This window comes from Lepidochelys olivacea, assembly GCF_965140295.1.
Source record: "Lepidochelys olivacea isolate rLepOli2 genome assembly, chromosome: 2".
Classification (NCBI taxonomy): Eukaryota; Metazoa; Chordata; order Testudines; family Cheloniidae; genus Lepidochelys; species Lepidochelys olivacea.
Window position 1 is genome coordinate 3,028,513 of NC_140412.1, and position 25,446 is coordinate 3,053,958.

Sequence of the window (25,446 nt, forward strand, 5' to 3'; positions counted from 1 at the left end):
CAGGCACCGCCGTCCCAGGAAACGGAGCCAATCACAAACTGAGCACGCCAATCCCGCCCTCCAAAGGGCCAGCCCCTCTTCTGATAGGCTGCAAAGGAAATCCACCCGCGGGACAGCTCCCAGCAGGCAACGCGCCACGCGCGGCCCGGAACTACAGCTCCCAGCATGCCGCGCACTGACGCCCGGCTCAGCCCCGCCGGTGGAAGCTTCCCGCCTCGCTGTGGCGCGGGCCGGTCCCTCGGGTCCGGGGCGGCCCGGCAGCGTTGCATGCTGGGACATGTAGTCCTGCAAGAGGAGCGAGGCAAACTCCTTTGTATCGCAAACGTGTCCGCCTGGAGCTCGGGCGGCCGCAGCCCGGCGGGCGGGCGGGTGCAAAGGGGATCGGTTCGGTGTCCGGTCGGCGCGGCTGACCGGACACCCAACGTCCGGTCCCCGCAGTAAGCGCCGCCGGGCCGGCAGAGCAGCGGCTCCCGCGGACCGGTAGGTAGCGGCGCTGCCCGGGCGGGGGCACCAGGGACGGGGGGCAACTCTCCCTGGGATGCCGGGGGGCGAGGGGGCAGCCGCGCATCGATTTCAGAACTAACCCGCCGCCGCCGCCTCCGCTCCCCGGCTGCTTTCACCCCGGGGCCCCCCCCCGATCTCAGGGCTCGCGGGGCTCTTCCCGGGGGCTCCCCCGATCTCAGCCTGCGCCTGCCCCGGGCCACAGGGCAAGCGCTAGCCAGGGCAGGGCCAGCTCGGGCTTCAGACGCACGGCGACTGTCAGCACAAGGGTGCATCTCCCCAGTGCCCCCCATTTTAGAATCGCCGGGGGGGGGGGAAATGAGCCCCTGCGCCCTTCTTCAGCCCCAGGGGGCTGTGGGGCTTTTGTATGTTCCTGTCTGGTCTGTAAGCAAGTCGTTTTTAAGTGAGGTGAAACGTGGGGGTGGCCAAGACAAATCAGACTCTTGCAAGGGGTGCAGTACATAAACCATACTGGGTCATCTAGCCCAGCGTCCTGTCTTCCGACAGCGGCCAACGCCAGGTGCCCCAGGGGGGATGAACAGAACAGGGAATCACCAAGTGACCCATCCCCTGTCGCCCATTCCCAGCGTCTGGCAAACAGAGGCCAGGGACACCACCCCTGCCCATCCTGGCTAATCGCCATTGATGGACGTATGCTCCATGAATTTTATCTAGTTCTTTTTTGAACCCTGTTATAGTCTTGGCCTTCACAACATCCTCTGGCAAGGAGTTCCACAGGTTGACAGTACTCCGGAAAAGTTTAAACTACTTTAAACCTTGTGGTACTACAGCGATTTGAATGACAATATTTTATCACACCCTAACGCAAAGGTTGTTTCATGGCACCCCACAACTGAAGCACTTTAAATAGCAGTACTTTCTGTACTCTTACTTTTTCAATGCACAAATGATTGATTGAAATGCTAAATGTAGTAGAATTTCAGTGAACCTTAGGTGTATAATAAGGAGGCCAAAATATATTTTTCAAAATCTTGCATCAGTAAGATCAAAACTAAAAATGAAATAAAATGGGCCATATTCTGTTCTCATTTACACAACTCCAAATTCAGAATAATGGTTGAGACCCATGCAGTGACTCCGATTTCCAGCAGTGCAAAGGAGGGCAGAATTTGCCCGTTTGCAATTTTCATTGGAAACTGTGCTAGAGACAGCTATGGATAGGGATTCTCTGCTAAAAGACCTCCCTAAGTGGCATGCTATAGTGAACAATTCATTTAGCACATCTTACTGGTAGTATTAAAGTGTACCTAATTAGTAGAACTTACTTGATAGAACTTCTGTAAAGACTGGAACAAACATTGCCTTCTAGTAACATTAGACTTAGTGTAGGACCAATTGCAATGAATTAACTATGGTAAAACTATGTATGGAGATCATCCACAAGAGAACCTTTCCAGGGGGAAAGCAAGCCATTTTACAAGACGGTACCTAGATATAAAGTTCAACCAAGGGCTAGATCCTTAAACACATACATCACAAGTTATCAGCATCCAATACTCGGGCCTAGGTAAATGACGGGGCATTCTGGGGGCAGCTCTTGCTCTTTTTGTTGGAACACTGGAGATGAAACTAGAAGCTGAAGAGATCTGAAAAGAAACCCCTCTGGGTAATGTAGAACTACCCCCATTGTCTTGCTGCTGGGCATCTTTTACCCTCTCTGAGCTTTTTCCTTTAATTTCTTTAGGGCACTGTCTTAGGCATTAGAGGTCTTGTCTACACCACAGAGTTTTGTCGACAAAAGGCAGCAAAACAGTGGAGGAGCTAATAAAATAAAGCTACATCGTGTCAGTAAAAGCACTGGCTTTTACTGGCATCATGATTGCCTGGCAGACTGCAATATACTTCTGCTGTGAAAGGTTAGAAAGCCTCTCAAAAGTAGGATGAACTCACCAAAGGTGACATAGATCCATTCAGCAGATGAGGGTCTGAAGGCATTAGTTCAAACCCTTTTGGGGGGGAAGGGAACTTTGTAATTGGTAGGCTGGAGGATGAAGGAGATGCAGGATCCAGGGACCAGCAACCCACCCTCCCCTCCCCCTCCCCCGGAAAGTTCACCACAGGTAGTGCAAACTCAAGGCTTTGGCCAGGGGAGGCACAGCACTGTGCAGAGTGATGGGCACGAGAAAGGGGTCAAAGGAGCCACCAGCTGATTGACAGCTCAGGCTGGGTGAAAGCAATTTAAGGGACTTTCCAGTACACAGGGCAGCCGGGATCCTGAGCAAGGTGCGGGGGCGGCTCAACCGGAAGGGGGGGGCCCTTGGGTGGAAGGGTCGGGGCTGGGGCCAGACTCCACCGGCCAGCCCTTCAGCGCGGTCCAGCAGCGATTTAAAGGGACTGGGGCTCTTTGCCATCTCCGCCACTAGCGCTATCCCGGGGCTCCCGGCCACTGCCGGGAGCCTTGGGCCCTTTTAAATTGCCGGGCCCTGGGGAAGCTGCCCCTTTGGCCCCCATCATCAGCGGCCCTGCTGGTATGGTCGGCTGTGTACCGGCTCTTACCGGTATGCTGTACTGGACCGTGCCAGCTTACTTTCATCGCTGAGCTCAGGGTTAGGGATTGTGTGACTCCTGCGTGCACAAACACACACACTCCTCCGTGTGCCTGTCTTAAAGGGCCAGCACTCCTGCATGCCAAGGCTTGGGTATGAATCTTGGGGGGGCGGGGAGGGCAAATACTCCTCTCCCCTCCCTAAATGGTGCCCCTGGACCTGGGGGAGGGATCCTGCCAGCGCACAGCATTTGAGGAGCATGGCCAGGTCCGCTATCCATAATGGCCCATCCTGCCTTCTCAGCTTCCCAGGCCCCGGCCCTCTCCAGCATCATCGCACCTGGACACAGAAGCCAAAAACCCAGACGGGTGGCAACCCTACCCCTTGCTCCAGGAATCAACCCCCACCTACGCCCAATCGTGCCCCGAATGCCCTCGGCCCAGGGACCGATGCTGCCTCTGGCTCCAGGGACTGCTCCCACAGTGCTCTGCCCCCTATTGCCCCTGTCCTGACTTCTCTGACACAACATTCAGCAAAGGTTTGAACAACAGATACCATGTGTTGAGTCAATGTAGTACCAACAAATGAAGGCGAGCCTGAGAAACCCGTGACAATTACAGCTTCTCAGTCACTGGAAGGTTCTAAGGAATGACTGGTACCTAATACGTAAATATAAACACTGTGGGGGGGGTGTTGACTTATGAACTAAATTCTCTGTGTGCTGTCTTCTGGCTGGGGGTTTTCTGTCTTAAAGGTTAAAACCAGACTCTGACTCTTATCTTAATACAGTTGACTTAATATATCAACATGTTAGGGCCTTGTTTTGTTAATCTTGAGAGCAGCTGGTATCCAATGTAAATTATATTGTTAAATTATCGTTTTCACGTCATTTTGTCATGGCTTAATAATACTCTACCAAACATGAAAAATGGGGACACTGTAAGCATGCCGTTTGATGTGCTAGCCGCAGCGGTTAATGCTCTCCCCAGGGTGGTGCTAACTGAACTGATGCAAATACACAGAGATGTCCTTGCAGAACTGGATGTTACCCAAGCTGGTCAAAATACCGCTGTTAACTTTAGCTGCACTGAAAACAGCTTGTGACAAATTAGAGAGGCTAATATATAAAAAGTCCAGTTTTAAGGGGACCGGTGCAGTCTCTAGTCAGAAGTATTGACCGGACACCAAAAGTGAGTTACCACGATTGTCTATCTTCTTCTAGCATCCTGTAACAAATAAAACCTGTAATTAGCGTACTCAATCGGCCAAAAACCAGGGGATTGACTCTTTGAATAACTTTTTTAGTGCGCCACCACAAGCAGCGGGGAGCAACTGCCACACACGCTCAACACTTTTATCTGGTGGCTGACCTGTGCTTGCAGCCAGACTAGCGCGAGGGTGAAATGGCGGAACCCGAAAAGAAAAAGAGTCGAAGGCTCTGCTCTTTTAAAGATGAGTGGCTACAACTCCCAGAGTATCGGAACTGGCTTACAAAGGCAAGTGAAGACTCGGGATATTGTTCTATTTGTCGTGTTCAATTCACGGTTAAGTTTGATTCTGTAAAAGCTATTAAGCATCATGCAGAGACAAAAGGTCACAGAATCAAAGTACAAGGACAGGTATGGTCCAGTACTAGCAATAAAGTCTCCATAAAGACTGATAACGCCAAAGAACAACACATATGCACGGCTGAATTGCTTTTAACATATCACGGAGTTAAACACCACCACAGCTACCGTTCTCAAGATTGTGGAAATAAACTGTACCACTCCATTTTCCCTGATTCCAAGATAGCTTCCAAAATTCACTGTGGAATGACAAAAGCAGAAGCTTTGATTGAGACTGTATTAGCACCCCATTCATTGAAACTGGCTGTGCAAGACATTGGATCAACACCTTTCTCAATGGCGACAGATGCGTCTAATAAAGGGAACACTGTATTATTCCCAGTTGCCGTCCGCTATTTTAATAAAGATAGGGGACTCTGCATGTCTATCATAGACTTTTTTGAGGATGCAGACGAAACATCAGAGGCAATCGCAAACAACTTAAGAAATTGTCTTCAAAATTCCGGTCTGATACAGAATAAAATTGTGGCATATGGAGCAGTCAATTTTGGAGAAAATAAGTCTGTTTTTCTGCACCTAAAACAAATGTTGGATTTACCAAACCTTGTGCCAGGGTATTGCAGTGCTCACATAGTACACAATACAGCGAAACATGGCTTGAATATGCTCTCTTACGATGTAGAATATTTGGTCATCAAGGTCTTCAGTGAATTCTCATCCAGTGCAAAGAATATCAGTGAACTTAAAGAATTCTTTGACTTCATGGAGACAGAATACTTAGAAATCTTACACCAGGCACCTAAACGTTTTCTGACCCTTTTCACTGCCGTAGACAGGTTACTGAAGGATTGGCCTGCACTCAAATCTTACTTTGTGAACAAAGGAGAGGAAGATGTAAGCCGCGCAATATGGGCCTTTCTTGCTGAGCAAGAGGACACAGTTTCTGATGATGAAACTGTTACGCTTCCCGAACTGTACATCTACTTTGTGCACAACATTATGAGCCAATTTAACAACACCATAAAGGTTCTTGAAAGTGATTACATTCAGGTAACCGAACTCTATGCTATATTCAACAAGCTGAGAAGAGAGATTCAGAATCGACAAGAGAAAGGCTTCTATGGGTACAAAGTGACACAGTTCCTGAAGAAGCTACCACTTAATGAGCAGAATAAATTTGTTGGCGATGCCCAGCGGGCTTACACACGCATGCTACAGTACCTGGAAAAGTGGTTTGATTTCAGCGAAAACTCTTTCTATAAGTTGTGTGCACCACTCAATCTGGACGAGCCTCTTCAGCTAGACAAACTGTGCGCGTTGTCTACAAACTTGAACATTCAAGTGAACATAGATGAATTATTTACAGAAATGTGCGTATTGAATGATGTGCTACCAATCCTCAAGAGTTCAATAAACGATGCTGAATCGACACAGTGCCAGCAGCAAGAGCGTCACCATCAAATCAATGTCTCTGAGGTGTGGGTAGAGCTCTTTAAGTGCTGCGAGGCCCCAAACTTGCTTAGAATTGTGCAGCACGTGTTTGCTGTTCCACCCAGCAACGCATTTGTGGAACGCGTTTTCAGCGTTATGAAGAACTTGTGGGCTGATGAAAGGACTCGGCTCCAGGTGGACATGGTGAAAGCTGAGCTGTTCGTGCACTTCAACTATAAAATGACATGTGCCGAGTTTGCTGGATTTTTGCAGACAGGAGTAGCTAAGGAGCTTGTGGCAGCAGCAACAAATGATCAGAAGTTTCAGTTGCCACGCACATCACCCTGTCCGGTCTAGACTGCACGCTGCTAGAATACGATAGCATTATAGTCATATTTTCTTATCCTAAAAAAAGTTAAACCAGTAAGTACACTATATGGAGTTAGAATATGAATTAGCAGTGTATATTTGAGGTTGCTTTAACTTCATTACTTGGGGGCCAGGCAGACTCTGAGCTGGCCTACAACAAAGGTGACTTTAAACCCTGTCGCTGTCCTGTTCGTGCCTCAAGTGGAGAAATAAATGCACAGAGAATTGAGGCCTATATGTTTGCATTGTTCTACATAAATATAAATACCTTTACAATGAAAGTTCTTTGTGGCTGTGCTAGGGAGTTTCTTGCCCTGTTCTTGTTATATTTTTGTTTTACTTCTGAGGAATAAAGATGATGCAAAGTTTGTATGAAATGATTATGCAGTATCTGGTGACATGTCCAAAAATGTCAAACTTTGCACCTAACTGTATATTAAAGTGCACACAAAAACCCCATCTGGTTTTCAGAGGTTTGGTGGGTGCTCAGCCCCACTGAAAGCCTACTTAGCTTTATTAAGCTCTTCAAATTGAGATGCCTAATTTTAGGCAGTGAGGTTTGAAAGGTTTTACCTAGGTCTTTCAGACTTGATAAGTGATTAGGTTTCAATGTACCTTTATCAATTCTGTTCTTTTTTGTTATGCCTGGAACCAGTGTAATTAAACATCTACCTTGGGTATATGCAAATACCAGGGCACAGATCCGATGAAATCAAACAACATCTCACCATCATGTTGTACTTTCCTCCCTAGCAGGAGCGATGGAGTTGGCAACTTGGATCCAGTCCTGCCGTGTATGTGTTATCAACCACTAGTGCCAGTGGGATTGAGGGATTCTTCGCTCTTCGTGGCACTGGGCCCAGCTTGAACCATTCCAATTTGTGTTCATTTCCTGTTTACAATATCTGCACTTAGGCATTTAGCACCTGCCTGCGATCCAAGAGGGCGGGGATCCAGGTAGCCTAGCCACTTTTGTAATGGACGTTGTTCCACACGTCTTTGAAACAGCAGCAGATGTGGGATTTTTTTGCTATTTAAAGTCCTAATGTGATTCATAAACCTGCATGAAGATGTTAGTCTTGAAAGGATTGAATGATAAAACAGTTTTTGTGGGCAAGGGTGTTGTTCCCCTGTAGTTCCTGAGCTCTTTGTAAATAATAATGAGCTTATCTTCATCAAACTCCTGTGAAATAGGGAAGTATCACTGATTTCCACTTTACTAATGAGGAGCTGAGGCAACAACAGGTAAGTTGCCTGACCTTGATCACACAGGAATTACATGGCAGAGTTGTGAAATGAGCCAGGTGATCCTTAGTTCCAGTCCAGTCCTCTAACTGCAAGAACATCCCTGTTACTGTTAAGTGATGCTGATTGTACTAGCACCTGACAGCCAATGTTCCCTCTAATTTTTTACATCCATGTGCAGAATGAATTTTGTTATGCGCACCAATATGGAGGTGATGTGTGGGAAGGGGTGGGGCCAAGGGATTCAGCATGTGGGAGGGGGCTCAGAGCTGGGGCAGAGGTTTAGGGTGCAGGGGGGGTGAAGGCTCTGGGGTGGGGCCAGGGTGTCATAGCTCCACAATTAAAGAAATGTACTAACTTTTATATGCATCTGTTAATGGGCAGTTTCACTTTAATTAGCATTGGGATTCACCTTTTGTGAACCTCTTAGCTCTTGTCTACTGACCCGTTGTTGCTTTGAAGAATTTATCAGGATCATTCTGGCTGTACACTTCAATGTAACACCCCAGCAATTAGCAGTGTTTGACAACACAGTGTGGGTACTTTCTTATGGAGATTGTAAGAAACCTGAATTTTGGTTTCACACCAGGCTTTGCACACTAAGCTCTATTTAAATGGGTTGTTTTCAGTTTAGCACTCCGTATGGGTTTAAAATATGTGGTGTCACCTGACGGGTTTTTGTTACTTGACTGGAGTTGGATTGGACGATTTAGCACGCTAGGGGGCTTTGGGGAATTTTACGTTTTCTTTCTTTATAGGAGAGACATTAAAGCTTAATTTTTTTAAGCGTCCTTTTAGAGCAGAGATTTAAAGTAAGACTCAAAGAAAAAGGAATGCCGTTCTGTAAGAGTTTCATCTGTTCATGCTTTTTGATTTAAGTCTCTTTGTTAAATAATACAGCTGGATGACCAAAGAATCCACAAATGGTATATATTACTATATTCTGTGCACTGAGATTAAGTCAAAATTCTGACAGTGATTAACCTGTTGCTTTCGCCACTCTGTTAAATGGTAAACTATGAATGTAGAAAATACCTGACAGGCAAGTAAAAGTGTGAAAACATAATTGCTAGAAATAACTAGCACTGTGGTGACAGTCTGTTACTCGTGTGCTATTACTAATGAGTTACCTTGTACTTACAGGTTTCAGAGTAGCAGCCGTGTTAGTCTGTATTCGCAAAAAGAAAAGGAGGACTTGTGGCACCTTAGAGACTAACCAATTTATTAGAGCATAAGCTTTCGTGAGCTACAGCTCACTTCCTCAGATGCATATCGTGGAAACTGCAGCAGTGCTGCAAGCTCTTTGGGAAAAGCCACCTGGTGAGCAAGATCAGCATTGCCAACCCCATGAGTGGAAAAATCACCAGCCTCCCAAACTCATGTGATCAGTCAGTGCCCCATAGCAAACTGGACTCATCTCCTCCCCAGTGCAGGAAGCTCACCCCCATCAAAGCATGGAAATACTCAACCTCTTCTGCCTTCCCACCCTAGCTGAGGCAGGCACACACCTCTGGGCCTGGGGGATGTAGCTACTAGGACTCAGGGAGCGTGAGCTTTCCATCCTCCCTCCTCACTGGTCCAGGACCAGCCCTTAACAGGAGGGCCTGAGGGCATTTGCCCCAGCTTTGGCCCTCAAAGCCTGCCTGTCATCTCACTGATTATGTGAGTGTTAGTTATGTAAAATGTTCAAAAGTCTCCAGGCTCAGCAATTCTACACTTTCATTGGTCCCTCCTGTTCAAACACACAGACACACACACACCCCGCAAAACTCCCACCTGTTAACCACTGCCCTTGGCTCTGGGATAAATACCATCCACAAGGATGAGAAATGCTGTAGCGTGTGACTACCCCGCTGCTCCCAAAACACACCGGACTCAGGGCAGTGTTCACAGCCAGTCTCACAGAGAGAAGGCAGCTCCCGTCCCTGCCCAGAACTATGAGCTCAGGCAGGTTCTGGACCACGGGATGGTTTCATTTTTGATCTCCCCAGTGAGGCTGCAGTGGGGTGGGTGGCATAAGCAATGACTGTTTCAGGGAACCCGGGAGCTGCATGAAAGGGATGGAGACACATACAGCCCCTGCTTAGAGGGTGTTGAGCCTGTGCCACAGGGATCATTCAATACACTAACTCCAGCTCAGTTACACACTCCGGCTCATGACCGCAGCCGTGGCGGGTGTATCTGACCATCAAACCAACTAGGAACCTCCTGTACAGTCACAGCTGGAGGAGGCCTGCACCTTCCGGCCACTGGTCACACTGGAAACTCTCTCGTCCCCAGGGAAATCCCACGTCCCCAAACATGGTATTAATGACAGTTCAAGTGAGACAGCAACGAGGCTGCTAAAAGCACTGCCTGTGTAATGGGGCCTACAGCAGATACAGACCAAGGAAAGGGGTGAGGTAGTTGCCTTGATCAAAGGGAGCCTTTGCAGAAATGCGGGGGGAGGGCTTTAAAAAAACAACCACCCCCCACAAACCTATTTTACATGTTTCAAGCAGGCTAAAATGGTTTTATGCCATTCCTAAGAGAAAGCAGCCAGTCTCACTGATCAGCATCACCCCCTCTGCAGCCTGGAGGCACAGCAGGTCATTTGTTCTCACAGTCCCTAGGATGAGCGAGCTCCCGTCCCAACTGGCCTAAGCTCACCTCCAGTGTATGGATTCGGTTTTTGTAAGTCATGGACCTGGACACAGGCACGATGCAAATTCCACTGCACTCAGCTGTGGCCAACACAGCATGAGAAATCCACAGGGCCGCACCAGCATGAATGAGTAGGGGCTACAGCTCCATATATTTGAATTTAGCAGTTCTGCTTTCTTTCACGGCTAGCTCGCCTCTGTCTTCTCGCTGTCCCCTCAGTAACTCACCCCTGCTCTGCACAGTCTCTCCCCCTCACGGCACAGAGCTATTTTTTCACAATTCACATTTAGACTATCATTGAACATGATTATTTTTATGACTACTTTTTTGGTGCCCACTTAGAATCAGACAGTCACCCCAAAACTGGCCCCAGCACACTGGCTATGACCTGCTATCCAAGCAGCTCGGAGGTATGTAGCTGATGAGTTTTTACGATGTTTTTTCCTCTATAATAACTACATTTCCTCTCTCAGCAGGTGAATGCTCAAGTCTTGGGCTGCCTCCTTTTACTCCCTCCTGGGGAGGGGTCCACAGCAAACGCAGCCCTTCTTGTGCAGCCCCCAGGCTCCCTGCTTAACAGGACATAGCTCCCTGGTGGTTTTACGAAAATGCCCCCAGAGCAACTGGCTCCACATGGATTCTCCGATGTCTGATAAGTGTTGAGCGCCACCTAAACCTTTGTTCACAACTGGGACATTTATAGGGCCTCTTGCCCGTATGGGTTCTGATGGGCCATGGGCTGCAGCCTTCCCCGCACACGTCACATTTGTAGGGTTTCTCCCCAGCGTGGATTCACTGATGCTTGGTCAGGTTCGAGCTGCTGTTGAAGCTCTTCCTGCAGGCGCTACATTTGTAGGGTCTGTCCTCTAGGTGGATAACTTGGTGTTGGAGAAGCTCCACACTTCGCGGGAAGCCTTTCCCACACTCGCTGCACCCATAGGGCCTGTTCTCTGATGGGCAAGGAGGGATTTGCTCTGACCGAAGCTCTTCCCACGCTCGGAGCAGGTCCAGGGTCTCTCTCCCGTGTGCGTTATTTGATGCTGAATGAGAGCTGAGCTGTGACTGAAGCCTTTCCCACACTCGGTGCATTTGTAGGGTCTCTGCCCCTTATGGATCCTCTAGTGGACGAGGAGGGTGGAGCTCCAGTTGAAGCACTCCCCACATTCCCTGCACTGATGGGTCTCTCGCCTGTGTGGATCTTCCAGTGCGTGACGAAGGTTGAGCTCCAAGAGAAGCTCTTTCCACACTTGGCGCATGTGTAGGGTCGCTCGCTGGTGTGGATTCTCTGATGTCTGATCAGTTCCGAGCTCTGCCCAAAGGCCTTCCCGCAGTCAGCACGCTCATACCTTTTCTCCGCCCAGTGGATTCTCTGGAGTCTGGCAAAGGCAGAGCGCTGCTGGAAGCTCTCCCCACATTCAGTGGGATGGCAGGGGATCTGCTCAGCCTGGCTCCTCTGGCATCTTAGGAGTGCGGAGCACCAGCTGAACGGCTTCTCGCAGCCAAGGCACTTGGAGGGTTTCTTCGCGGAGTTGGTGCTCTGGTGTTTAATGAGCGCTGAGCTCAGCTGGCAGCTCCTCCCACACGCAATGCATTTGTAGGGCTTCTTTCCTATACAGATTCCCTGGTGTTTGATAAGGGCTGGGCACTGCCAGGAGCTTTTGCCTCATTCCTCACGTTTATAGGGTCTCTCTCCCCTCTGAGCTGGGCTCTAGTGCACAGCAACATCTTTGCACTTCTTGAGACGTCTCTCGCAGAGAGTGGATTTGCCCCACCGGTTCCATGTGGATTTTCTCTGCTGCGTTTGAACCCATGCTGACTTTCACTGTCTTTTCCCTGGTCCAGACTCTGGGAAACATTGCCCATGGAGCAGTCTGAAAAGATCTCATTGGCGCTCACCTTTCCAGGATCTTCCCGTAGAGTTTTCTCATTCTCACAATCACTCTCAAGCCCATCGTCTGCAGAATGGAGAGAGAACCCAGACAAGATCACATCCAGCAGTCAGGAGAAAGGATCTCTCAGAAAGGAAAACTGCAAAGAGTAGGGCAGAAACAAGTAAAACACTAAGGAGATCAAAATCAGAAAGGCAATCCCCCAAAATCTGCCCCCAGGACAGCAAGCAGAGGGCAAATTCTGATTCACCAGCCAATCTGAACCGATGAGCGAGGACAGATCTACATGCAATGTCAGTGAAGGGGGTGGAGAGTTACAGCGGACATCTGCGTTCCTAAATGGACTGAAAGCGGCAGCTCTGTGAATGCCATGATGCGATGCAGCTGTACTCTGACACATGGCTTGTCACAACAGGGTCATGGGTCTCCAGGCTTCCGGTCTCCTCTAGACTCCAGAGCTAACGGATCCATTTACCAGGTAAAAGACAATCCTGAGAGTCCACCTGGAGGCTTCCTGGCTCACATGTCACCACCCATGGTAATGGGGCCCCATCCTTGGTTGACCCTGGGGCCTCACCCTCACAAATGTGAATAATAATAATAGATTCTGCAATAGAAACTCATCACTTGCAAATGGTGGCCTGGATCCCCACTCTGGGCATGTGCTATCCCCCAGCCGGGACATGGTTCATGCCATTTCTCGCTGGGAGAAGCACAGTTTGGGCCTCACCTGCGAACTCCCATGGGCGCCGCGACATCTCTCTGGCGGGCCCGTTTCTCCATCCCGCTTCCCCCGGGGGCTCGGCCTGGCGGCCCGGTGTGGGCTCCCCCCACTCACCGCCACGGCAGTTGGGATGGGGGCGGCGTCACAAGGGCAGAGGGAGCCCGCAGGGGGATGCCAGCCCCAGCCCCAGCTCCGACCCCAGGCCCAGGCCCTGCTCCCTGCAGCAACCCCACGCCCCCCTGCAGCGACCCCCGCCCCAGCTCTGAACCCAGGCCCAGCCCCCGCTCCAACCCCAGCCCCTGCTCCCCGCAGCAACCCCAGCCCCCCCCCACTCCCTACAGCGACCCCTGCCCCAGCTCTGAACCAAGGCCCAGCCCCCGCTCCAACCCCAGGCCCAGGCCCTGCTCCCTGCAGTAACCCCACGCCCCCCCCCGCTCCCTACAGCGACCCCTGCCCCCGCTCTGAACCAAGGCCCAGCCCCCGCTCCAACCCCAGGCCCAGGCCCTGCTCCCTGCAGTAACCCCACGCCCCCCCACACTCCCTACAGCGACCCCTGCCCCCGCTCTGAACCAAGGCCCAGCCCCCGCTCCAACCCCAGCCCAGCCCGTGCTCCCCACAGCAACCCCAGCCCCCCCACACTCCCTACAGCGACCCCTGCCCCAGCTCTGAACCAAGGCCCAGCCCCCGCTCCAACCCCAGGCCCAGCCCCTGCTCCCCGCAGCAACCCCAGCCCCCCCCCCCGCTCCCTACAGCGACCCCTGCCCCCGCTCTGAACCAAGGCCCAGCCCCCGCTCTGAACCAAGGCCCAGCCCGTGCTCCCCACAGCAACCCCAGCCCCCCCCCACTCCCTACAGCGACCCCTGCCCCCGCTCTGAACCAAGGCCCAGCCCCCGCTCCAACCCCAGGCCCAGCCCCTGCTCCCCGCAGCAACCCCAGCCCCCCCCCGCTCCCTACAGCGACCCCTGCCCCCGCTCTGAACCAAGGCCCAGCCCCCGCTCTGAACCAAGGCCCAGCCCGTGCTCCCCACAGCAACCCCAGCCCCCCCCCACTCCCTACAGCGACCCCTGCCCCCGCTCTGAACCAAGGCCCAGCCCCCGCTCCAACCCCAGGCCCAGCCCGTGCTCCCCACAGCAACCCCAGCCCCCCCACACTCCCTACAGCGACCCCTGCCCCCGCTCTGAACCAAGGCCCAGCCCCCGCTCCAACCCCAGCCCAGCCCGTGCTCCCCACAGCAACCCCAGCCCCCCCCCGCTCCCTACAGCGACCCCTGCCCCCGCTCTGAACCAAGGCCCAGCCCCCGCTCCAACCCCAGCCCCCCCCCGCTCCCTACAGCGACCCCTGCCCCCGCTCTGAACCCAGGCCCAGCCCCCGCTCCAACCCCAGGCCCAGCCCCTGCTCCCCGCAGCAACCCCAGCCCCCCCCCGCTCCCTACAGCGACCCCTGCCCCCGCTCTGAACCAAGGCCCAGCCCCCGCTCCAACCCCAGCCCAGCCCGTGCTCCCCACAGCAACCCCAGCCCCCCCCCACTCCCTACAGCGACCCCTGCCCCCGCTCTGAACCAAGGCCCAGCCCCCGCTCCAACCCCAGGCCCAGCCCGTGCTCCCCACAGCAACCCCAGCCCCCCCACACTCCCTACAGCGACCCCTGCCCCCGCTCTGAACCAAGGCCCAGCCCCCGCTCCAACCCCAGCCCAGCCCGTGCTCCCCACAGCAACCCCAGCCCCCCCCCCACTCCCTACAGCGACCCCTGCCCCCGCTCTGAACCAAGGCCCAGCCCCCGCTCCAACCCCAGGCCCAGCCCGTGCTCCCCACAGCAACCCCAGCCCCCCCCCCACTCCCTACAGCGACCCCTGCCCCCGCTCTGAACCAAGGCCCAGCCCCCGCTCCAACCCCAGGCCCAGCCCCTGCTCCCCGCAGCAACCCCAGCCCCCCCCCCGCTCCCTACAGCGACCCCTGCCCCCGCTCTGAACCAAGGCCCAGCCCCCGCTCCAACCCCAGGCCCAGCCCCTGCTCCCCACAGCAACCCCAGCCCCCCCCCCGCTCCCTACAGCGACCCCTGCCCCCGCTCTGAACCAAGGCCCAGCCCCCGCTCCAACCCCAGGCCCAGCCCCTGCTCCCCGCTCCAACCCCAGCCCCCCCCCCCGCTCCCTACAGCGACCCCAGGCCCAGCGCCCGCTCCCACCCCGGGAGGCGAAGGCAGCCCGCTCACAGCGACACCGGAAGTGAATGCAGCCGGAAGTGATGCCGGGTGGACACGTGACCCCCACCCCGCCCATCTCCCCTCACCTGAGGGGCAGCAAACTGCCGGGAGGGCGCATGCGCCCCGCTCCCAGCTGCACGCGCCCTGGCCCTGACCTCGCCCCCCCCCGTCCCCCAGGCTTAGCCTGCCCCTCCTCCGTCCCCCAGGAGCGGGGGCGGGGAACCCCCTGGTGGGGGGGGGCAGAGACCCCTGGCAATGGGGAGGGAGACCCCCTGGTGGGGGGGCAGAGACCCCTGGCAATGCGGGGGAGACCCTCTGGTGGGGGGGCAGAGACCCCTGGCAATGGGGGGACACCTGGTGTGGGGGGGGGCAGAGACCGCTGGCAATGGGGGGACACCTGGTGTGGGGGGGGGCAGAGACCGCTGGCAATGGGGGGGACACCTGGTGTGGGGGGGGCAGAGACTCCTGGCAATGGGGGGGAACCCCTGGTGCGGGGGGGGAGTTGCGAGCAGGGCAGGCCAGCAGTGCCCTGTGCCCCTGGCCCCTGGCACGTCAGGTTCTGCCTGAATAGCTGGCTCCGGTGCTCCCAGGCCCTTGGGGACCATATGGGGGGGCACCATGGGGCCTTTCAGAAAGATGAGAAACCACGAGACCCTTCCCTTAAGCTACCGGCCCAGGGAGCAACTGCCAGGAGTCAAGCAGCATTACTACGGCCACTCATGACCACAGCAGCCGGCATGTGTCCTCCCCTCGTGGACAGGATGCCAGGCTTAGGGATCTCACATCCTGCCCAAGGAAAGGAAGACAGGAGACCTCGCAGCTGGGCAATTATTTGTAACTCAATCAATATTCAACTGTGATTTTATTCCCACCCCTTGTCCTTCATCCGAACACAAGGGAGAGCCTTAGGGAAAGTTAAACATCTGGCCCAAGAGTTGTTGGGTCCCTGTACAGAATACAGAGCTCTCCAAACGCTGGGAGACTTAGTGACAAACAGCACAAACCCTCAAGACCATCAGTGACCCAGCAAAGACACGAGTGCTCTCAGGTCTCCTTCCCCAAGGATGGGTAAGCCACTGATCCCAAATCTTGAGGCGGGGGAATGGGAACACAATGATTCCCTGTGTTGGAATGTCGGACTCGATACAGCCATCCGTTCCCCATTCTCCTTCTGGAGTGCGAGATGGAGGAATCCACACTGCTGTTGAGTTCTGGGGCTTGATTCTCCTGCCCATTGTCCTTTCCCACTTGCCCTTGAAAGTGCATCTCTCCATTGTCTGAGACAACACATTCACTACAGATCTTACTACCTTTGTGAGATAAACACTTAAAACCCATACAGATTAAGATGCATCAGTTGTGTTACATGGTGCAAATTGTATGGTACGTGACTTCGCAGCCTGCTGACCTGAAATTGGGATGCCAAAGTCAAACCTCTGTGATGAATCACCCTTCCCAAGTATATACAAAAGCTGCTGCCCACCCCTCTGAACCAACTACATAGGATCCAGACCCAAACCGGGGGACCAAAGGCGGGTGTGTGTGTGTGAAGGGATTTATACAGGAGACTTAAAATGCCGCAGAATTCCTTCCTTGAGGGTAAAGAACTGTCTGACCTCAGTTCCATGATTCTTTATTTCTGCTGTAAAAGACTTTCAACATCAAAAGAGGACCCCGAACTAGGTCCCCAAAAGTGTTTTGTGACTGTCTGGTTTTATAGTCCTGCCCATTACCACCCTCTCAGCAGCTTTCAAGCAAACATCTGTAGCAATAGTGAAGACCCGAGATGACTTCATGGAGTATCTGGCACATTGCTCTTTTCGGGGTCAAAGGAAGGGATTTTAGGGTAGGGATTTCGTTTCTCTCTCTTTATTTGTCGCATCTGGGAGGTTGGTCGGGTTCATTGGGTAGAAGGGAGTGTCGTTATGAGTCATTCTTTTGCTGGAAAAGCCCTTTTGAAGAGGCTTTGCTGTGTTTCCTACCGACTCAAGACTTTAGATTCACCTGATTGCTTCTGGAAGTTTGCTCCCTAGCAGAGGATGCTTTGTCCCGTGCTGGGTGATCTGCGTTGTCTCAGACACAGCTGTCATGGTGGCTCATAGATCAAAATTCAGTCTTTCGCAGAGCTGGGGCATCATCCATTAATTGACCTTTTCTTTCTGCTTGGAAGTAATCTCGCCACACCTGCTGTGCAGTCTGTTTCCCTGTGGGCGCCCCGGCACTTGGTGTTATCTTAGTTGCATGCAATACAGCTAAAGTCTGTGGGGGGCAGGGGCTAATGAAAGAAACTCTCAGCACCGCCAAGCCTGGTGTCCAGGGAAATGACGGAGTGGTGCAGCCAGGGGCACTGGAACAGCGCATCTGGTGGCGGGTGCTGAGAGCCATTGAGCCAAACTGTGAACCCTGGATTTAATGGAAACCCCTTCAAGTGTGGAGGTGCTGCAGCCCCCCACCCCGAGTTGCAGCATCTGTGGGCATAGCCTCTGGGCCCCACATCTGGAGGAGATCAGCATGGCCAGTAGCAGAATGGGAGGCCAAGAGCCCAGGCTTCGAAAGGCCTTGGAGGCAGAGTGCTCCTGACGCTCCCACACCGCAACGCTGGCCCAAGCAGGGCCGGTGCAGCAAAGCCAGGGCGCAGCTACCCTTGGAAACCTGGTCACGTTTAGACTGGGGGGCGGGGCGGGGCAATGCAGAGAACAGCTTAGGCACCACGCTGACACTTAATGTGGAAACCGTCCCCCCGGTCTGGAGCAACTAACCCGTGGGTGTCACGGTCGGATCAGATCCCTGGGTGAGGCCGTGGCAGAGGGTTGGGGTGTGGGAGTGAGGGCTCCGGCTGGGGGTGAAGGCTCTGTGGTGAGGCCAGGGATGAGGGTTCACCATGTGGGAGGGGGCTCAGGGCTGGGGCAGGGGGTTGGGGTGTGGGGGCAGGGTGAGAGCTCTGGCGGAGGGTATGGGCTCTGGGATGGGGATGAGGGGGTTGGGGTGCAGGAGGGAGCTCCCCCCAGATCTCTCTCCCTGCAGCAGCTCCGGGGCTGGGGGAGAGGACTGCGCGACCCTTTATAGGCTGCTGCACAGCCGCGCAGCTTAGAGGGAACTTAGGTGACCACACTCGTCCCTGCTAGCGACTGATGGCATGGGGCAAAGCCGCCCAGAACAGGCTTTATTTGCACTGGTGTCCTAGCTCTGCCCAGGTGCCCAGCTGTAAGGATAAGGTCTCTTTCTGTAGCCATATTGTCAGGTCTGAGGTCTTTTCCTTGAGTAAGCAGCAGCAGCCATGAGCAAAGAAGAAGCAGGAAGTCACAGCCTATCGGGCTGGTAAGCGGCTCCTGTCCCCGTAGCACCCACCAGCACCAGCTAAAGAAACAGATCTTAAGCTGGTTAAAGAAAACGTTGTTTGAAGCCTCCTGTCTGGCAAGGACTCACGTCTCACCAGCTGTGACTGTCAAATCCCCCCTTCTATTGTTCTGCCTTCACGGTCCCCACTTCTCCAGGGTTTCTCTGTAGGGTCTGGCTGGCTGGTTCCTTGCTTGGTTCTGTCTGTTGCGTGGCTAGTCTTGCAAGGTGTAAGTCAGCCAAGGTGGTGGGGTCTGAAGGGGCTAGGACTGGTGAGAAGTACTGTCTTGTACTTTAAAATGACGGGTGAAGGCCCAGCTACGCAGGACTCAAGTTTCGCTGTATGAACTGGGGTCCACAAGGAAGTGCTTTGGGACCAACTCCAGGACACAGCCCAAGAGCAGAGCTGCCAGACCTCGGCACCCAGCCCGTGACACCGGGCAGAAACTGGAGTCCCCGGATGACCTGATCCTGACTGGCCACCAGGGAAAGCTCCGGTCTCCTTGGGAGCGGGGAGCGTTGTGTGCTCAGCATGTGTGTTCTGTTGTGGTGACTGGTAATCAACAGAGGTTAGGGTTATTACTGTGTGAGGCTCTTTCTCTGGGAAAAGACCCCGTAAGCCTGCCACGTGCAAGGTCACGCCCGAGCCCTAGGAACTGTTGCGGTTGTGGGGAGTGCCATTCGAGCAAAGGCATATGACGAGTTAAGGAGTGGGACAGTCATGTTTTGGGAGGGGAGTTAGGGGGCTGAGCGTGGGGGGAATGGGGCAGGGGAGCCCCCAGTCAGCAAAACGGCTGAGCAAGCCCAGTGGTGGGGACAGGCTGAGGATGCTGCTGCTGGCAGCTTCGTGCCCCACCCTGGCTGGGGAGGGCGCAGCCTATAATGGTGGGGGAGGGCTCCCGCATGGATAGGGGAGACAGGAGGGGGGAAGGGGACAGGTCAGTGCCCTGGGGAGGGGGATCCCCCAGCCCTTCACTGCAAAACAGCCCACCCACAGCCCACCACCAACACCCGAGATGGAGGGGACAGTTCAGTGCATGGGGGTTCCCCGATACTCTCCACAGTGAAATAGCAACCCCTGACCCCCCGCCTGCAAGCCAGCTGCTGAGGGCAGGAGGAGGAAACCTTCCAGCTGTGCCTCTTCTGCGCCTCTGACCCAGGCTCCCCCACCCCCCAAAATTCCCCTGTTCCAGACCCTGCCCCCCCAAACGCAGGGTCTGCCAGGCCGGGCAAGTGGCTGTGTGCCCTGGGGCTGCGCTGAAGGGCCAGGGCCGGGAGGGGAGTGGAAAGCTGCAGTCTGGGGGGGCAATGCCCCTAATGCCCCCCGATCTCCGCCCTGGCTGTGACATTACAATGTTGCTCTGATGCAGCAGCGAGTGGACAATTGACGCAGGGAAAGTGCTCCAGGGAAACGCTGCACCTGCGGCTCCTCGCGTCAGCCCGACGCTTCATGTGCCCTTATTGCAGGGCTGGGGGTCAGCCACCTAAACCTCCCGCCCTAAGCCTAATGCAGGGGGGAGGGGACAGGTGTTTCTACCTGGGAGGGCAGTTTAAAAGGCCTAGCGATTCATTGCCCCGGGACCCCCTTCTGACAACAAAAATTACTACACGACCCCAGACCTGAAAACGACTGAGCCCCACCACCCTGGGGGGCCAAAGCCCAAGGGCTTCAGCCCTGCGAGCGGGGAATCTTCGCCTGTGGGGGGGTCAGTTGTCCCAGATTTCTGGGCAGGCGCGTCTCTTTTGGACTGTTAAAAGCAACCCCGAGACACCGAAACCGGCCCCCACTGCAGCTGCCCCCGGTGTTTCGCTCCTTTCCCCTGCCCGCTGGAGATGGGAGAATTTTTCTCATCATCTTTTGCAGCCCCTGCAGCTCCTGGGCTTGCTCCAATTCATGGGTCTGTGGGGTTTGTCCTGCCTCTCTGGCTGGTTCCTCTCCCCTCCCACACACTGACGGCCCCTCGCTCTGGTCCTCAGCCTTTGGTCCTTTGCCCCCGTCTCCTCTGCCCCGGTTCACGGCTTGCCCTCCCCACCTATTTCCTCAGACATCCCTCCCATCTCCCTCCCTGCTCTCCCTGCCCCCTCACACCATCCCCCCAGCATCTCTCTCCCCGCAGGACGGGGGAGTCCATCGCTAGAGGATCAAGCTGAAGGATGGCAGGGGGGGTTGGGCGAGAGGATGTGGCTCCTGTCTGGCAGGGTGAACGGGCCACACGGGCCAGAGTGTGGTCACCTGAGGGCTGAGGGGATTGCGCTGGGAAAGGGGCCAAGCCAACCAGAGGGGACTGACCCACAGGAGAGGGGACCCCCAATGAAGGAAAGTGGGATCACCTCAGAATGGGGTGGGGGGGAGGGGATGGAAAGGGGGACTGAGTGGGGCAACCCACCCCAGCAGGCAAGTGCCAGAAAGGGGGGCAACCACCCCAGTGGGCAGGAGGGGCAGACCCCCGAGAGAACTCAGCAGCCAGGGGCATGCAGGAGGACTCCTTAGAATCATAGAAGATCAGGGTTGGAAGGGACCTCAGGAGGTCATCTAGTCCAACCCCCTGCTCAAAGCAGGACAGGTCCCCAACTAAATCATCCCAGCCAGGGCTTTGTCAAGCCTGACCTTAAAAATATCTAAGGAAGGAGATTCCACCACCTCCCTAGGTAACACATTCCAGTGTTTCATCACCCTCCTAGTGAAAAAGTTTCTCCTAATATCCCACCCCTAAACCTTCCCCACTGCAACTTGAGACCATTACTCCTTGTTCTATCATCTGCTACCACCGAGAACAGTCTAGATCCATCCTCTTTGGAACCCCCTTTCAGGTAGTTGAAAGCAGCTATCAAATCCCCCCTCATTCTTCTCTTCCGCAGATTAAACAATCCCAGTTCCCTCAGCCTCTCCTCATAAGTCATGTGTTCCAGACCCCTAATCATTTTTGTTCCCCTCCGCTGGACGTTTTCCAATTTTTCCACATCCTTCTTGTAGTGTGGGGCCCAAAACTGGACACAGTACTCCAGATGAGGCCTCACCAGTGTCGAATAGAGGGGAACGATCACGTCCCTCAATCTGCTGGCAATGCCCCTACTTATACATCCCAAAATGCCATTGGCCTTCTTGGCAACAAGGGCACACTGTTGACTCATATCCAGCTTCTCGTCCACTGTAACCCCTAGGTCCTTTTCTGCAGAACGGTCCCTAGTCTGTAGCGGTGCATTGGGTTCTTCCGTCCTAAGTGCAAGACTCTGCACTTGTCCTTGTTGAACCTCATCAGATTTCTTTTGGCCCAATCCTCCAATTTGTCTAGATCCCTCTGTATCCTATCCCTCCCCTCCAGCGTATCTACCTCTTCTCCCAGTTTAGTGTCATCTGCAAACTTGCTGAAGGTGCAATCCACACCATCCTCCAGATCATTTATGAAGATATTGAACAAAACCGGCCCGAGGACCGACCCTTGGGGCACTCCACTTGATACCGGCTGCCAACTAGACATGAAGCCATTGATCACTACCCGTTGAGCCCGACAATCTAGCCAACTTTCTATCCACCTTATAGTCCATTCATCCAGCCCATCCTTCTTTAACTTGCTGGCAAGAATACTGTGGGAGACAGTGTCAAAAGCTTTGCTAAAGTCAAGGAACAACACGTCCACTGCTTTCCCCTCATCCACAGAGCCAGTTATCTCGTCACAGAAGGCAATTAGATTAGTCAGGCATGACTTGCCCTTGGTGAATCCATGCTGACTGTTCCTGATCACTTTCCTCTCCTCTAAGTGCTTCAGAATTGATTCCTTGAGGACCTGCTCCATGATTTTTTCCAGGGACTGAAGTGAGGCTTACTGGCCCAGGATCCTTGCTTGCACCCAGAAGCCAGTGGCCGGCAGAGAGCTCGGGGAGGGCAGCCTGCAACCCAGGTCTCCAGGCTGCCCAGCTCAAGCCACAGCACAGCCGGTGCCAGACCCCACAGGACCTGGGTGCAGAGGAGGCATGAGGCAATGACCTGCATGAATAGGGCTCAAGTCCTGCTGTGGCCTGGGCTCTGCCCCAGGAACCTGGACCCAACGTTCAGGGAACCAGAGCCACACCCCCAGGCTGTGATCGTCTCAGAACGGGGGGGGGGGGGTCCTCTCCGGACTAGCTGAGCACCATGGTCCCTTCTGGCCTTCACGGTCCCGCAGAACCCCAGCAGAGGGCACAGGAGCAGGAAGTCAGGGCGACTTCCCTGTGGGAAAGGGACCAAGCCCTTTCAAAGCAGCGCACTCACCCAGTACAGCCCAGGAAGGGCTGGTTTGAACCCACCTGCTATTCCAGCCAAGCCGAGAAATGCTCCAGGCGTCAGTGTCCATCCCCCAAACGCCTGACGAAAGGCGTGTCCGGCTTGGTGGGCCGCATGGACCGAGCCGCAGCACGCTTCCATCTCCCCAAGCAGACAGGGGTGCGTTAATTCGTTTACTTTCAACTTTCAAATGTGACTCCGAAGTGGAGCCTGCCCATTGGCTCACCTCCTCTCTCCATGCTCAGTCACTCACACCCAGCGCCCTCCTCCGTTGGCACGACATTTCAACGTCGAGCTCTCTCCGGCGCGCGCCCCACAGCGCTCAGGCCGGCACGCACGGCGTGGAGTGCAAGCCGCACGGTTTCCTGCGGGACTGGTCAGATGGTGACGTCTGTGCCAGAATTGTCAGATGGTGACGTCTGTGCCAGAATTCCCCCGGCTGAGGTCTTTCCGGCACCGCTGGGTGTCCCGTGCGGCCCCCGCGAGCCGCTCGGTCACGCACGCAGAACTCTTCAGGAGGCTGTTTCGAAGGGTCACATGAAGCCAAACAGCAGCAGCTATCCCCCCCGAGGTCCTATTGCACGAGGTAGCACTCTCCCCTCACCCTGTGTTCGCATCATCCATCGGCGGCACCTCGCGTGTCTGCTGGCACCATCAGCAATGGGCACGAGGCCTTTCCGGGGAACGGGCGACGAGCAAAGTGGAGGTGGCAGGTGCCAGGATTAAAGAGGGGAACATGGCATCTCTTTGTTGCTACTAGAGAGGAGCTGGATCCTTTCAGGTCAGAGGACAGAGGTCAGGCAGAAACCGGGGATGGAGGCGGACTGGCACTGCCTTCTTTCTGTTCTTTTGCCAGCCACGTCTCTCTTCCTCATGGGCTCTCGCACGTTTCTTTGCAATAAACAGCAGCAGCAGCGAGCCGCCCGTCAAACCAAACTCAAACATCCTGCTACATGTGGAATACACGATCTGCCAGCTTCTATGCCCCTTCCCCAGCCAGGCCCAGGTGTGGCTTGGGGAGCACGAGGCTGGCCAAAGGGCAGAGTAGAGCAGGTATTTCCCACCCCAGCAAACAGGTTTAACCTGTAGGACGACAGGGGTCCGGTGTATATTTTTAGCCCATAGTTGTGGGGGGGGGGGGTTAAGATGTAGGCCCCACTGAACACACAGCTGCAGAAGGAACGTGGAGAAAACAGCCCCACTCGTGTTGGGCTTTGCAGCATTACTGCCCTCAGCCCGCGGCCTTGTCAGATCTCTCCAAATGAAGCAGCACCAGGCAGTTCACTGGACGGGACGCACAGGGAGCTCGGGGGGCAGCTTTTTGCTCTGAGTCACGACGGAAGGAACGCTCCACCATGGCGTTAGGGAGCGCTGAGCTCTCGCCGGTGCCATCCTTCCGCCTCTGCAGCCCCAAGTTCTGAGAGCAGTGGAAGTTGCTCCGGGAGAAGAGACCAGATTAAACAATACCTGCCTCAGCAGCCCCCGCCAGCCCCCGTGGCGTGGGAAACCAGCAGGCCTCATTGGACAGGCTTTCCAGGAGGCAGAAAAGGGCCAGTGTCACAGACTGACACAGGGATGGGGTTATCTGAGAGCCTCTTGCCAGTTCTCAGGATCCAGGGTAGTGCCAGGATTGCAGGGCCTGGGTCCATGCTGGCCGCACAGGTCTGAACACCCTTGGTAGGAAGAGGATATGCCCTGGAGAAGAAACGCTGGCTCGACTTCACAAGGGGGAAGGGATTTTAAGTAGGTATTAGGGAAGGCAGGTGAACTGTAACCTGACACGCCGAGGGGGCTGCTCCCGGGGGCCGGTGGGTCAGTTCTCTGCAGGGCAGAGTGAAAGTGTCTAGTCAGGGAACGTACAAAAGTCTCTTGGAGCAGAGAAGGGGGAGGAAAATCAAAACTCTCAGCCTGCGAAAACTTGCCAATGTGTATTTCATTACGAAATCTGATTGTCTCTAGTGCAGTTCCACACGGCACCTAACAATTACAGTCGTCTTGCCCAGGGGGCATCCTGGGCGCAGAGGAGCTGGGGGCCGTTGGGGTTCGGGTGCAGAGGAGCCGGGGGCCGTTGGGGTTTGCTTGGCTCCTTCTGGCAGATCTGAATCCCCTCCACAGATCAGGAGCAAGAAGTTTCCGAGCTTAGCCAGTGCTTGAGCATCAGGTTCTCGGCCTCACGTAGCCAAGAAGGGAGGCCCTATTATAGACGCTCCATTTCAGGAGGGCCAAGCCCCCTGACTGTGCCCATCCTCTGGAAGTGGAGCAAACCCCTGGCTAAAGGTGAATCCACGTCAGACTGAGGGGCTGCTGTCAGAAACAGGAAGTCCTTTGAGGAAGTTGCTTTGGCAAGAAGAGCTCTGTGTAGCTCAAAACCTCGTCTCTCTCACCAACAGAAGTCAGTCCAATAAATTATATTCCTCCCCCACCTTTTCAGTCCACCACGTTGGGGTCCCTTGGACACTTGGTGGTCATGAGTCCGAAAGAGCCACAGCAGCAAGAGACGCCCACTTGTCTCCGCGGCTGGCCAGAGGATCGCTCCCCTCCAGCAGGCCACAGACCTGGCCGGGATCTGTGTGTTTGTGGCCTCCAGGTTTGATCATCACGACGGCTATCTAGAAACATTCTGAAAAACCCTCCAGCTTGCACAACACACAGGAGCTCCACAGGTCACTGGCAGCACATCCCCCACGGGGTGTCCGCTGTCCGCACTGGCTCCCCAGACTCCAGGCCAAAATGTCTGTCCCGAGATGCAGAGCTCTCCATGGCACTAGCCACCC

General features: G+C 54.6%; 1 protein-coding gene and 1 long non-coding RNA gene across 3 annotated transcripts; one reads left to right on the forward strand and one right to left on the reverse strand.

The window, feature by feature from the left end:
* The first annotated feature begins 199 nt into the window (after positions 1-199).
* Positions 200-7,857, forward strand: LOC311515295 (uncharacterized protein). Of its 2 annotated transcripts, none has more exons than XM_084618267.1 (2): positions 200-480; positions 3,312-7,857. In XM_084618267.1, the coding sequence occupies exon 2, from the start codon at positions 4,412-4,414 to the stop codon at positions 6,362-6,364; it is 1,953 nt and encodes a 650-aa protein (XP_084474393.1). In that variant the 5' UTR covers positions 200-480; positions 3,312-4,411; the 3' UTR covers positions 6,365-7,857. The 2 variants fall into 2 exon arrangements, with proteins under 2 accessions (XP_084474393.1, XP_084474392.1); XM_084618266.1 differs by having other exon boundaries at positions 4,314-7,857.
* Positions 7,858-8,826: 969 nt separating this feature from the next.
* On the reverse strand, positions 8,827-13,103 carry LOC311516548. The gene is made up of 2 exons (XR_014710442.1): positions 12,884-13,103; positions 8,827-12,292 (listed from the first exon to the last, which is right to left on the reverse strand). It is a non-coding gene; the product is annotated as an uncharacterized lncRNA (long non-coding RNA).
* Positions 13,104-25,446: the final 12,343 nt, after the last annotated feature.

Bases quoted from the DNA above. Each gene is read 5' to 3' on its own strand.
- LOC311515295 (XM_084618267.1), top strand. From the start codon at position 4,412: ATGGCGGAACCCGAAAAGAAAAAGAGTCGAAGGCTCTGCTCTTTTAAA.